This window comes from Lethenteron reissneri, chromosome 48, assembly GCF_015708825.2.
Source record: "Lethenteron reissneri isolate LAM-NWPU_2019-01 chromosome 48, ASM1570882v1, whole genome shotgun sequence".
NCBI classification, from domain to species: Eukaryota; Metazoa; Chordata; class Hyperoartia; order Petromyzontiformes; family Petromyzontidae; genus Lethenteron; species Lethenteron reissneri.
Genome location: NC_083826.1, coordinates 1,687,223 through 1,702,083, shown reverse-complemented (window position 1 = coordinate 1,702,083; position 14,861 = coordinate 1,687,223). Strand labels below are relative to the sequence as shown.

The following is a 14,861-nucleotide window of genomic DNA, read 5'->3' as shown; positions in this document are numbered from 1 at the left end:
ATCTAGGAGAGTGTGTGGAGGTGAGTAGAGTGAGATGAGAGGAGGGAGGTAGGTAGGGGTGAATCCATGGAGGATATTGAAGACAGATCTTGAAATTGGAGGATCGGAATGGGAAGCGGTGGAGAGATTTGAGTGTTGGGGTGATGCTCTCTCATCAGAGGGTGCTGGCAGTAGTATTTTGGTTCACATGGAATTTGGAGAAGGGGGATTTCAAGAGGTGAGTGACGTGGGAAGGTGAGGAATGAGGAGTGGTGAGGAATAATCAGGTCAGGATGGTACAAAGGTTGAGGGATTCTCAGTGGCAGCTGGGGTATTATCGTGCCAGCCAGGACACACGGCTTTTATCTCGTAGATTAGTGTGGTTACTCCTCTCACTGCCATATCTTCAGAGGTTAGGGTCTCCTCCCACACATTTCTAAAGGGAACTGGCCCACTCCCCCCCCCCCACCGCCACCCCCCCTCAAACCCCCCGCCAATGCATGTATTAAAATCTTGAGACCCGTTGACACTTTCCCGATTAAATAATGCACATTTATCTACTCATTTATTTATTCCGTGTTGCATTCCCGTATTCATTGTGTTCTTATCCCCCCCCCCCCCCCGCCCGCGCCTCCTCCCGCTGGATCTCTGTGACAGCTGTCTTACGCAGACGCAGATGGACTCGCCATCGGCGTGGTCCAGATGACCTTCCTCCGGCTCCTCAGCTCGGCCGCCCGCCAGAACGTCACGTACAACTGCTACCTGTCGGTGGCGTGGAACGACCTGGAAGGCAACAGCTTCGACAAGGCGCTGCGCTTCCTGGGTGCCAACGAGGAGGACCTCTCCCACGACACCACGCCCTACATCCACGCGCTCTATGACGGATGCGCGGTGAGTTGTCGCGGCTCGGATGTTTCGCGTGGCGCCTCACAGATCCGAACAAAACAAAAATGGGTTGTGGGTGTGGCGGGCCAATGCGCGTGTATTTTTTAAACAGGATCTAAAGTGCAACAAAGGCATTTTAAATGTAATTCTTTTTTATAGTAGAGGTTTTTATTATTACGATTCTAAATGGCATTTTTTGGGTTAAACCATGTAAAGGATCATATCGAATTTCTGTCGTAAGGCCCTCCACCACCTGACACAGCAAGATTAATGAAATTCTACGTGACTTTACCGAAGAACCAAGAGATGAATCCCTGCAGTCACGAAAGCTTTAAATCGAAAATTAATTAAATTGTTCATGCGTTGTGTCCATGCATTTGACGACCCTCCAATTAATTATTAGTGTAATTGTGATGCCTCACTCACAGGTGAGTTGAATAATAATTCTCATGACCAACTTTAGGAGCGATTAAGAGACATCACACTTACCGTGTTTTGTAGTACTTCTTCTCAACGTATATATGCTTGATGATGGTTTCTATTCACGTTTCTTGGTTTTGCCTTCTCTGCGTGTTAAACCAACACCAGGGTGGACTCATTAATGCAGGAACAATGTGATTGGCTACTGTGTCGATGTAGGCAGTTTGAGAATGCAATGTGATTGGCTACTGATGCCTCTGTAGGCAGTGTGAGAGATCAATCTGATTGGCTACTGATACCTCTGTAGGCAGTGTGAGAGATCAGTGTGATTGGCTGCTGGTGCCTCTGTAGGCAGTGTGTGAAATCAGTGTGATTGGCTACTGATGCCTCTGTAGGCAGTGTGAGAGATCAGTGTGATTGGCTGCTGGTGCCTCTGTAGGCAGTGTGAGAGATCAGTGTGATTGGCTACTTTTAGGGTGGATGGCCATAGGAATGGTCTTGATGGCTTGGCGAACACCACCCAAGGTGCTGGAGGCAGTGGCAAAGCTGGCCGTGGTAGGGGACGATGGTAGATAATTATCAATGAGCGATGGATGTGTGGGGCAGAGGCTCATGGCTGGAAGAATAAATGCTTTTTAGTTAAGGTTAGATAGGATGGTCGTGATGTCATTTATAATTGATCACATTTGGTATTTGCGCCGTTTTAATGACGCAAGGCGATACTCACGAGGGCACTGCTGTGCTTCAAGACACAATCTACGGGAGTTTTTCAGCAGGCGACACTGATTGCTGCTGTGTGTGATCCCAGTTGAGTAATTTGCAGTCTAATTATTTTTTTTACTTGGAAAATTTTGTCGCTAAAGTCAACGCGCAATATCCTGCACTGTTCAATTGACGTCACAGAATCCTCAACCACGGTGGTAAGTGCACGATACAAATGAACCTGGCGGCCCAAGTTTTGATTCCTGTTCACGGCTAACATCAATGGCAAGCGATATCCGAACCTGTCTTGGGAATCTAAACCTGCACTGATCAACGGTGGTGACGTTCGGGTCAGACAACCTCCAATGTGCAACGCAGTGCCGGGTGGCCTTCATCCAGTAGTGGATTGACAACGAGCCGTAATTTAAATGTATGTTTCAGTCATTGGCCACGTGTCCCGGTGGTCGGAATGCTTTGACTCACGGTTGGATGGTGGTGAAGTTCAAATCCCAGCCAGGGGTCAACTCAACCTCGTCATGACCATCATTATCCCTCCAGAGTTGACAGAATCAGTTCCACTTTGTTAAGAATTCAATCGACATTGGGTTCATTCTTTGGACTTACTGGTCCCCACCTTGGCAATGTGGAATTTCCGTCACTATTTTGGGGATGATTAACGATTGATTTTTTTTAGTCAGGTCGCGTGAGTCGAGTGTGTGCGGTACACCCTCCTCCACCCGTCACAGCCATTGTATAAAGTTGTCACTTAGGTGAACAAACGTGACCAATGCATTACTGCTTCAGCGCCACCGGTGTTGCTGGGAGAGTGATCCACACACATTTCACAATCGTGTACGCGACGCTTCACAGCCGGCGTTCATCGGGGTAGTGGCCAGAATTGCGACGGGGATGTGAACCCAGGCTCTCAGCATATCTGGCACAGCGAGAAAACTTGCACCGGTCTTCGGGCATCAACGACGACGGCAGCCATTGGCTTTCATCGGAAGTATCTTCGTAAATAAATGAATGTGTCTCAGTGGATTCGGGGGAATTCGTAATGGGGTATTATCTGTTAAATGAATTCCCAGATGCGCTTGCAATGTGCCGGGTGCATTAAAATATTAAGCACAACCTCGGAGGGCAGCACGTGAAAAAAAAGGAGGATTTAAATGTAATTATGTGAAGCTGTCTGTTGCGCAAGAAACACAAGCACGCGTGCAGATGTGTGGAAACGTGTATAATTAGGTAGCACGGGTTGTTGTTGTTGTATAATTATGCACACTTAGCACACATATACACGCTAATGCACAGATGCACGTAAGACAAGGGCATAGACATGCTAATAAGCACGCGCCCACCATCACAACACCAGCCGCCATTCACCACCCAGAGCGCAGTGATGTGACCATAGCGCTTGTGGCAGGCTCAGTGCATCGAGAGGCCACGTGAAGAGGTGAAGGCTCACTGGTAGGAAGTGACGGCACAGACCCAGGCACTATGTTGACTGACTGAGATGACAGGTGGAGGCACCAGCTGTGCCCCTGTGCCACCCATCCCTCTGCCCTCCGCCGTTGTTGTTGGAGGGCGACTGCCTCCAACTGCCCAGTAGCAGCGTCCTTCACGAGCCTCCTCCTGCACATGGGCCCATCTTGACACCGCTGGCATCAGCTCCACCTCCTCCTTTACCACATCAGCCCATCTCTTCTTTGACTCATACCATACCCATTTATCTCCCTGTATGTATCCATCATTAAACACCGAAGCTTGAAGGCATAGACAAATAGGAAACATATGCATTCACGCATGTACAAACATTCTTTACAAAATCATATAGACACAAATGTGCGTACAATGGACATACGCAACAGAAAAATGCACGTACAATCGCAAACTTGCATACACACGCACGCACAAATATACACAATACGTACACACAACGACGCACACAGATTTATGCAGGCAACAATACGCACAATAAAGACAAAAGCAGCGATCTTCCATATAGCCTTTAATAGACTTTTGGAGCAAGTGCTTTTAACGAGGGGGTAGGTGGCCAGTACCACGCCCGGCCACTTTTGTCTCCCGAGTGGCGATGTACATACACTGCACCAGGTACTCATTTGAGGCTGAGTCGACTTAGGGGAGGCCCAGGACCGGTTGAGATGATCGTCACCGGTGTTGGCCACGAGCGAGAATCGAACTCGGGTCACCGGAGTCCGTTTCGCAGCGCTCACCGCTGCGCCACCGCTCCCCACACGCACACAGCACGTGCGCAGAGTTCATTGAGTAGGGGTGAGACGAGGGTTCACGCGTGGCAGTCATTCGGAGGATGCGACGGGGGAGGGGGAGAGATAGGGGACCGCACAGAGGAGGCCGAGATAAGAAACGCGATATTGATCAAAGCCTTATTCTCCTCGATGACTTCGTGATTTGGCCGGGCAAGAGCGGGGGAAAATAAATTTCAAATATAAATAAATGGGCCTCGCGGATAAATAAACGAGTGTAAAAATGAAAGCACGGCTGACGCTGCGAGCCAGACTCCTCCGTTCCAAATTGCTTTGCAAATCAGGTAATGGGCTATCCTCGGTCCCGTGGCGTGGAGAGAGGGGATGGGAGCCCGGAGCTTCGGGGGGCGCTGAGTGTGATGAATGACAGGGTCGTCCGTACGTGCGCGGCGCAGCGGCTAGGAGATGTTAACTACCTCGCCTGGTATGCAGGAGTGCATGGGTTCGATTCCGACTCTCACGTCTGCTGCTGTGGATGTGGAGTCTGCGTCTCTCTCTCTCTCTCTCCCAGTGGTCGTGTGGATTCTTCTCCGGGACCTCCGGTTTTTCCTCCACGTTTAGAATCAGCATCAGGCGTTTAGAGTATTTGGCTGCTGTGCTTTTCCACATGACAAGCCACTTGGTTGAGCTGTCATTTGTGGCCAGGTCGCTTCTGAGAAAGAGCTACATCGCTCAGCGGGCCTTACCTGGTAAAATAAAAAGTAAAAATTTCTGTCTACGTGACTTTACCGAAAGACCCAAAGAGTAAAAATAGAAAGTTTTATTTTCTTAAATGCGCTGCTGGCTGAAGACCTAACACTTCTCACCACACATCCCTACACTCACCACTCACCAGCCACTCCTCACCAGCCACCATCTTACTCAAGGTCCACCACCTGCCCTTATTCACCACACCAAAGGGCTCATTTTAACATACTTCACCATGCTGGCCGGTAAGCGTTGATGAAGGCAGGAAACATATATACACACACACATGTGGGAGCACAGAAGTGCAGTACAACACTGGATTATTACTGCACTGCCCTCTGAGTCCTGCAAATGTATCTCTGCAGTAGCCTACCTTCTGTGCACGGTGGTGATCACTCATCCAAGCGCTAACCAGGTTCAAACCTGCTTAGCTTCTTTCGTTTGACAAGATCTGGTCTATTTCCAAATGATTTCACCATAGGTTGGCCTATATGCACAGTGTGTGTACCATCCCAGGTACACGCCTGTGCTGAATAGCCCCCGGTGTGCTTTGTGGAGGGCTCTTGCCTGCAACGCCGCCCTGCTCGATTGCTCACAGAGCTGATACCAGTTCGGAGTTTTCCTGCTGAAATCAACACCGCCAGATGACACTGATTCTGGCAGGCCGAGATGTGGGTTTTTTGCTCGGGTGGGTAACGAGCAACGAAACATATGTTTGCCTCTATAGTGCATTTAAACATTGGTTTATATCCATATACTGCCCTGTATATACCCGTCCTGCGTGCAGTGGCGGTGCAGCGGTAAGCATAATGAACCCGGTGAACCCGAGTTTGGTTTCTGACCGTGGCTAACACGAGTGACGAGTGACACAATCTGAAACGGCCCGGGCCCCCCTTATCACCGACCAGCGCTGTGGAACGACCGCCCACGGAGGACATGGCCAAGGGAGCCCTTCTTCGTCCCGGAGTAGATTGCGCACGAGCTATGAATAGATATGCTCCCAGCTCGCTGATACCATGGTCGGAGCGCTTGACTCACATTTGGAAGTGCGGTCGAAAAACGCCCACCGGGCATGGAGAGGCCCTCATCCAGCAGTGGATTTACAAAAACGGCTGGGCACGCGCGCATTCCTTGTCATTCACTATTACCACCCGAACAACATTATCATCCTTAATTTGGAGCTTTCGCGACTGCAGGAATTACTCTTTGGTTCTTTCGGTAAAGTCACGTTTAAAGAGAAAATAATAAATTAAATAATAGCATACGACGTTTCCATTACAACACAAGCAATCGTCATCAGGTATAAATGAAATAGAAGCACAAATATAGTATACTTAGAAATGTAATGTAATACAACAGAGAGTCGGATAACATAACAGTCAACACCCTACCTGGTTGATTACGTTCTTCCTGAGAATGCTAAATATGAGAGAGAGATAAAACACAGAACCAGAGACATATAGACAGACATATAAGTAGAGACGGATATCACAGAGATACATAGAGAGAGAGAGACGTACATAGGCACACACCATCTCACTGGGATTATATAAAATGAGCAGCGCTTTTGTAGGAAATCAACAGTGGCCAGCCAGTGGGGATGACTTGGCCTCGCCATGGGAAAGTGGAATGTCTGCCACTCCCGGCACAGAACCGCCAATGATGATGACGGTGATCACTTGGATAAGTAGGTGCATAAGTTGATGATGTCCAGTAGTGGGCTGAAATGGGTGGATGCGGCAGTGCTCGGATGCTTTGTCAGAGCACTGTTGGCTGGCAACGCTACATTTCTGATTTCAAACCCTGGGCTTCAGCCGCCCGGGGATTTGAACCGGGTTTGTAAGTGGACTGAGTTTACGTTCTGAGCCCATTCACCAATGGCTGCACAAAAACAATATGCAATCACGTGGAGTCTTTGTTTGCCACGAAATTACCACAGCTCTGAATTGAACACTCCCTGCGGGGCAAAATGTTTTTTTAAAGGGATTTAAAAAAATAGGTTTCGTGACGTTTTCTTTCGAGGTTGTTCTCTGACTCAAGGTGGTTCTCTGATTCCTGAGATATGCATATTTACATATACAAACATACATTGTTTCATATGTGAAAAAACGTGTCAATGTATGTTATTGCGGCGGCAATAATAAAGGTTCAAGTGCTTTTAAACACGGTACCAGAAAGCCGATGCGGCCACGGCGTAATGGCCAGCACAGCGCACGTACAATCCAGAGGTCGACGGTTGGATCTCCCGGAGCGGAAGTCGAAACGACGGTGCAGGTTTCTTGAATCCACCAGAGCAGCGTCAATGGAGGTGACACAGTTAGTCGATCGGCAGGTGACTTGTGGTGGGATAAAGTGTGGGTACTGCCACCTCTTCCAAGCTATCTGGCTAGCGTGGAAGAGTAGGCCAAATATCACCTCTACAGCTTCCTTTTTAGTTAAGGCCCTTTCCGCCAGCAGTGGCTTGAGCAAAGCACTTGCAGGGCCGCGCCTTTACCTTCAGCAGAAGAGGCGGCACACCGCATGCATGCAGATTCAAAACGAGCGAAACGCCGGCGCTCGCTGTCGTGGCTTGGAGCGGAATTGAGGCCGGGTCCGAGTTAACAGACCCCGGGAGCTTCGCTTTGCGACAGAAAACTGCAAGGGCGGCAGCGATGCAGGGCAGCAAGAATCCCTGCAGGCTGGAGACGCACGTGTTCGTTACAGCTCGCAAACAGTGGTTCATTACGGCTGTGCCAGACACGGAGATGGAAACGTCGGGAACGACGTGTGTCTATGCCTCCTTGTCTGCAGAGGTTCATAATGGGCATGCCAGAGACACCGTGATAGCAGCACTGAGCTCCAGGGTTCAAGCCCTGGGTCTGGGTGCCTCTGTCTGGAATCTGGGTTTCAACCACCTCTGATTAAACTGGTTTTACAAGTGTTGTTCGAGCACTCAGCCGGTTCACCAATGGCCGCTGCAAATAGCGTTCATTTTAAATTTGATTGGACAATAGCATTAATAATTCATAGCCTTTTGTAAATCCACTGCTGCATGAAGCTCTCCCCCAAGGGCTGTCAGGCATGAGGGTTGTTTGACCATACTTCACCACGCTGGTCACTGCTGGTCGGTGAACGATGACACTGACCGCTGATGTTGGCTTGGTCGAAACCAGTCGACAGCTGGCTCGCATTAAACCAATGCTGCTGAAAATATCACTGCCAGAAGGCTGTGTGGCTGATGGGAATGTGTAAACAAATGTGGAGAGACAGATACGTGTGGGAGCGGAGATGTATTGTTTGCTTAATTATAATTTAGTTGCTTATATTGTCCACAAATATGTTGTTTTGCCGGAAAGAAAACGCCTCTTCCAGAACTCGTCGAGTCGCATAGATCCTCACGTCGTGTCCCATAATACCAAACGTCAGGACGCCGTTGTAGAGTCGTCTCAATGATGCCGCGTGGTTCGTCTGGGCGTGGAGACACGGTGACTGACTTTGACCGTCTTCGTTCATCTCTCTTTTCCCACAGCGTCGCAAGGGATATGAGAAGACCGTTTTGGAGCTCAACACTCCGAAACTGGAACAACTCCCCATTATCGACATTATGTTCAAAGACTTTGGCGACTCCAGACAGAAGTTTGGCTTCGAGGTCGGGCCCGTGTGTTTTGCCGGCTAGCCTGCGAATAAACGAATACGAGATAAAAGCAAAGGAACACAAACAAAGCCACAAAACAGTCTCCTACTTGCAAACTCAGAGCCTTTATTAGAACGCCAAACATTTTATGAAAAGACGGCTAATAATTTAGCTACGTGACACCACGAACAAAAAAAAAATTGTCCTCAGTTTTACGCATGGTGAAAAGATTGAAAATATTTACCGAAACCATGTTCACCTCAACAGTCGAAGCGTCACATGCAAGTTTTGAAGTCTGCACGCATTTTTAGAATTACCTTTTATTTGTATTATGTTTTTTTTTGTCATTCATTTTTTCCTCGATTCGATCGATCATGTTTGTAAGCCACACATTGCGTCTTGGCAATACGAAAATTCGGTAAGTTAGCAGGGAAGCTATTTTTTTTTGCCTTTACAAATCCATATCTTTGCCTCCTTCACATTTTTGGGTGGCATCCTTTCAACATGACTCAATCCCTTAAATTTAAGGAATAAGTGATAATAGCAACAAAAATACTTAATAAGTGGATAAAAGCATCTGTGTATAAATGATGTCTTGTGTTAAGCATTTTAGTATATATTTCCATTGTTAGTTAATAATGTTTTTTTTGTTTATTTTGCTCATTTTTTCTTTTTAGAAGTATAATTTTTTGTTCACAAAACACTTTCTACCTAAAAACCGCCAAACTCGGCATGATCTGTAAACAGTTGTGGCGTATCAGAGACAGCTGAAATTTTTTTTGGCAAAATGGTGCTTTAGTAATCTCCAATGGTGCTGTTTTAAGATTTATGTTTGTTGTCTGTGTCATTGTGAGTAAATATTGTATTGTATAAAAGAAAAAAAATACCTTGTTCTCTTTACATTTTTCAAAACTTGCATGTGATTTAGGGCTTTTTTTGTAACATTAGTCTTGCCTGTACAACTCGGACAACTGTACAACCATGCAAAATAAAAAAATAAAACATACTTAAATCAATCGGCGGTACATTTCTACTAAACTTCGCACTAATTCTGAATCATTTCTGTCTTCTTTCGTTGTCTTGCAATCACACATTTTTCCTACGGTTCGTCTCCATAATGCATGGTCCATCAGCCTAACGTGTCACACCAACACACGCGCGCAAGCCGCCTCGTTACAACACAAAGTCACAACGAAACATTTTGATCGGTGGGGGTGGCGCTACTGCCCGTGCCTGGCAACGTTAATTTTCAAGTCCCTGTTGGCAGTCGACTCTGGCCATTGTCGTCGTCGTCGTCACTGTCCCGTCCAAACAATGAATAAGAAAAGTGCCACTTCGTGGGGCCCCTACCACGGGAATGTGGAATTTCCACCACTGGCTTTGGGCCATCAGCGGAGATGAGCGGCTGACCAATTGCACATTTATACATGGGAACGCTCAAAGTTGATTTTCACTCCACATAGCGTGTCAAAATATATTAAATCTTCATCACCAACAGTCTTTCAAAGGAACATACAGTATTCATAATGAGCTTGCGGGAAATGGCCCTTCTTTATAGCAAAAAAACAGATCAGAGAGATAGAGTGGAGCCCCATGGTGTAAACTGCAGCCTCCAAATCGTATATCCACTCTGCCTCTCCTGCCTCTATTTACTTGCTATCAAGGGCCCATTGCCCGAAGCGTCGCCGGTTATATTTTTATTTTTAGGCCACAGTTTTGTTGATGGATGTGTGTTGTTGGGCTTTGCCTCGGCGTTTGTGCTTCGTGCACCACTGCCCAACGCAGCAGCGGGCATTGTCGCGAATTTTTTGTTCTTTTTAATGTTTGTTAATCCAAAACCCTCATCTAAAAGCTAAAGTTAATGATGCAGCTTTTGTGCAAACTGATATTGCTGAAAGCAATGTTTATTATTATGTATGAGTTGCTATATTGAGCACGGGCAAAGTTACTGGGGAAGTTAAGGTGGCGCGCCTGTGTCAGCAACTTTATAACTTTGTTTGTAAAAAAAAGCTTTTAATGTTGCATGTACATCAACAGCTGCCACGGTTGTCTGAATGAGGTCACGTGGGGTTGATTGGATTCTCATGGCAATACTAGCAACACAACGGTGGAATTGTGTTCATGTATGAGGATTGCGGATACAAAATAACGAAAGCCATGGTCTTGATGAAGGTCAATAACATATAAAATATTCCCCCGTTAGTTGTTTCCGTGCAATTTATCATTTGAACCTTTAATCTTTTTTCACACAGCATGGCCATCCAGCAATTCCTTTCCTAGACCTCCGGCCTAGTTTGGGTGAGATCTTTGGGCCGGGTCATCCAGGCAAGAGAGGAGGGTGGGGGAGCCAGGCCTACTACGTATTTTATAGCCCACCTCTGCTGTACAACATTGGCGATTAAAGATGTGGGGCCATAATGATAACGCGTAACTATGATGTGTCAGTAACGTGCAACTGTGTCACACAAAAAGCAACCAAAGTTGCAGCGTTTAATGGGACCTGGCAACGTTTGAAAAACGCAACAAAGTTGCACAATTTCACTTCAGCTTTCAGTGCAGCTCGTCGGAATGTCGATGAATAGTGGTATCTTTGCATAAAAAACAGAATGTACGGTGCTAATTATATGTTTCTTTTTTTCGTTAAAGCTATTGAGAGTTGTCGCTGCAAATTGGACAATGTTATGTTTTGTCACTGACAAGACTACCCAAGGAAGAGGGATTGATTACGCAATTTATATCTATATTCATGACTTGACAGTGTGGCTATTAGTTGGCTATAGTGAACCACGACACACCGTTCTACGTTGCCTGTGCCTCTGCGTGCAGTTCACAACGACTCACGTTAATCACGCCGAAGCGTGCCAACGCACGTGCGCACATTCCCTTACCACAACACAGCAACAGCCATGCCCAGCCACGGGGCAATCGTTGTGCATATTGGTGTGGGCGTAAATGGTTGTGCGAATCGATTTGAAGGAGCGTGTAACTGTGTTTGTTATGTGCACAACAGGCATGCAGAATAAGGTGCTTTTATATGAAAATGGGTGAAAAGCAATTCATAACTCGCATTGCCTCTATTTTAATGAGGTTCGACAGAAAACGCTTTGCTATGTAAGACATGTTTTATCTCTTTGCATCCAAAGATCCATTTTTCATCTCGCGTTATCATCATTTACCTCTGACCTCACTGTTCTCAGGTTAAGTCCTGCGATTTATAAACAAAGTTTGACACGTACGAAAAAAAGAAAGTGCTTTTTAATATCGAATGAAACTAAATTGTACTCAAGCCCCGAGTCAATTTCGCCACAAGTGTCGCGGGAATCCGGGCCGAGGTTCGAGAAAGATGTCAGGGTGCGGTGGCATCGTCGGCACTGCCCGTGATGATGACCTCTTGACATTTGAACTCTACACGAGCCCCAGTCTATCCTGTCTCATTTTAAAGTGCTTTTTTGTTTAAGTTCATAACAATAAAAAAACCATAATCAATTGAAACTGATCAAGCTATGCATTGCTTAAAATGTGGCTTTGTCGTATTGTAACCAACCCGCATGTCGGTTTCCTGCAGGTGACCTTCTTCCCTCCTGCGTGTATAAACGCTCGTAAATTGGGCCCAGAACACCTTCAAATATAGAGAAGTGCAGAGCTCGGGCAATTTTTGGTGCCAGCCCACCGCGTGGCTGCTGCCTTTTTCCTTGCCTGTCGTTCCTCCTCGTGCCTCCGAGTCAGTCGCTCTCTCTCTCTCTCTTCGAGAGCGAGCGAACGCTGTGCGGTGGCAGTGCGTTACAAGTTGGCGTCGTTATTTTATGCTACCGAGTCCCAGCGACGATGGTGACGATGACGACGACGATGATTGTGGTGGTGGTGGTGGTGGTGTTGGTGAAAGCGGGAGTGGCGATGGTTGAGACTGCTGCCGATGGTAACTGCAATGTCGATGACACTGGTGCCGAGGTTGTTGGCATGATGGCTTGTCTTCCAATCCCTTTTGGGTTGAGACCGCTGTGTGCTGCAATTGTTCTTGCCACCCAACCCAAACCACTATCCCTGGGTCCTCCCCGCTGCCTTCCTCCTGCTCCGTCCCCTGTATGTAGTTTTCTATTGTCTCCCCTATTTCTTTTGTGTGTTTTCCTGCATAGCTTGGCCTGACCCCCACGCTGCCTTCTGACCTCTGCCTAACCTCCCCCGTGACCTCGTTTCTCAACGCCTGTCCCCGGCTTCTTTCTGTCCCCAAGTTCCCCCTGGGACTCCTTAATGCTGCCCCAGCTGCCCCTGTTGGCTCGGTTAGTGCTGGATGTCCCTCGTTAGCCCTCAACGTTGGGCCCCAGTTGCATCGTCCTGCTGGACTTGGCCTACATGGGCACTGGGCCGTCTTCCTCCATCACTTCCGTTTTGCCTTCTTTGCTCGCGCAAGGCATCTCGGATTCATTGAAACTAATTCTGTAGTATTGTTTGTCCTGCGGCGTTTCAATATTTGCAATCGTTCTAAACTGATCGCAGTTCTAAACAAATATGTACTACATCTATAACACACGTGCATGATTAATTACTGTAATATACTTTAAAAACGATGTAATGCATGAACGTTTCCCTTACTGGTCAGTATTATTCAATGCGTCATTCGCTTTTCAAAGGAATGTACACTCCATCCCGTAAAAGGATATCGGAAAAGCCAACATTCACGCAGAGTGACTCAAAAGTGGCTTTATAAATTATAGGAGTGTATTTGAAGCAGTTGGAATCATAGCTGGGTGAGCAGAGCACATGGAAGACCGTATTTAATGGCTGCATAATCTAATCTCAAGTCGTCCCTCTGTACGGTTATAGAATACATAGGCTAGCTTTATCCTACTGACCAAAACATTTACCAACGTGCCAGTTTGCACAGAGTTTGAAGTTCAACTCCGACTGCTTACAGCCACCCAGGAATTGATGTCTGCTGGTAAGCGGGACCCTCAAAGATCGTGGAGTGTAGAATCGAGGTGGCTCAGGAGGCAGGGCAATGAGCTATTGTAGTGATGTCGATACTCGTTCTTGCTTTACTTTGAGCCTTTACTCAATTTAACACGTATGCTTTCACAACCAAAATCATCCATAATACAGGTTTTTGTTGGGTTAGATCGCATATAAATATATAAATGTGTCGCTAAACCCGCCACCACCTGACAGCCAATTAGTAAGGTGTGTCACGTAAACAGAACATGCCAATTCGTTACTAGTGTCGGGTAGTGAAATACGCGGTGTGCACAGTTAACCGAGGGCAACTGATGGCAAACAGGTGCACGTGAGGTTTGCATGGACAAACCGCCAGTTGCAAGGGGCAAAGCAGGTGCAAACGGGGTCGACCGGTTGTGCACGCTTAGACCGGAGGTGTTGCCAGGGAGACGGGAGATAAGGGTTGATTGATGGTCAGACAGGCACGAGCCTGGCCAGAGCTTAAAGAGATGCGCACGAGAGGTCACGGATAATTGGCAGGGAGATATAAGGGCGTGTGCGTGAGCGGAGCGGGGAATTGTTGCCGGGGACCAAGTGTGATGACATCTCGCCGCTGCCGCTCCAGCCGTCAACGGGACCTCGCAACCCTCACGCCATCGCCGGGCGGGTGTTGGGTGACCCCCCCGCCCGGGACAGACGGGTGAGCGGGTCTGGGGGAGCATAAGCGAGGGCAGCGGTGGAAGTGCGGAGTCGCTGTGTGTGAAGACGCTGTGTGCGGAGACGCTGTGTGCGGAGACGCTGTTTGTGGAGACGCTGTGTGCGAAGACGCTGTGTGCGGAGTCGCTGTGTGCGGAGACGCTGTGTGCGGAGACGCTGTGTGTGAGACGCTGTGTGTGGAGACGCTGTGTGTGGAGACGCTGTGTGTGGAGACGCTGTGTGTGGAGACGCTGTGTGTGGAGACGCTGTGTGTGGAGACGCTGTGTGTGGAGTCGCTGTGTGTGAGACGCTGTGTGTGGAGTCGCTGTGTGTGGAGACGCTGTGTGTGGAGACGCTGTGTGTGGAGTCGCTGTGTGTGAGACGCTGTGTGTGGAGTCGCTGTGTGTGGAGTCGCTGTGTGTGGAGACGCTGTGTGTGGAGTCGCTGTGTGCGTAGATGCTGTGTGCGGAGACGCTGTGTGTTAGACGCTGTGTGTGGAGACGCTGTGTGTGGAGACGCTGTGTGTGGAGTCGCTGTGTGCGTAGATGCTGTGTGCGGAGACGCTGTGTGTTAGACGCTGTGTGTGGAGACGCTGTGTGTGGAGACGCTGTGTGTGGAGTCGCTGTGTGCGTAGATGCTGTGTGTGGAGTCGCTGTGTGTTAGAC

The 14,861-nt window shown here is 48.0% G+C and overlaps 1 protein-coding gene across 2 annotated transcripts in view; it reads left to right on the top strand.

Moving 5' to 3' along the window:
* Window positions 1-9,577, top strand: part of LOC133354779 (collagen alpha-1(V) chain-like) — a 278,739-nt gene extending 269,162 nt beyond the window's left edge. For both annotated transcript variants that reach the window (XM_061571899.1, XM_061571897.1), the window contains exons 67-68: window positions 637-870; window positions 8,467-9,577. In XM_061571899.1, the coding sequence (XP_061427883.1) occupies window positions 637-870; window positions 8,467-8,613 (381 nt within the window). In that variant the 3' untranslated portion in view covers window positions 8,614-9,577. The remainder of the gene's footprint in view (window positions 1-636; window positions 871-8,466) is intronic.
* Window positions 9,578-14,861: the final 5,284 nt, after the last annotated feature.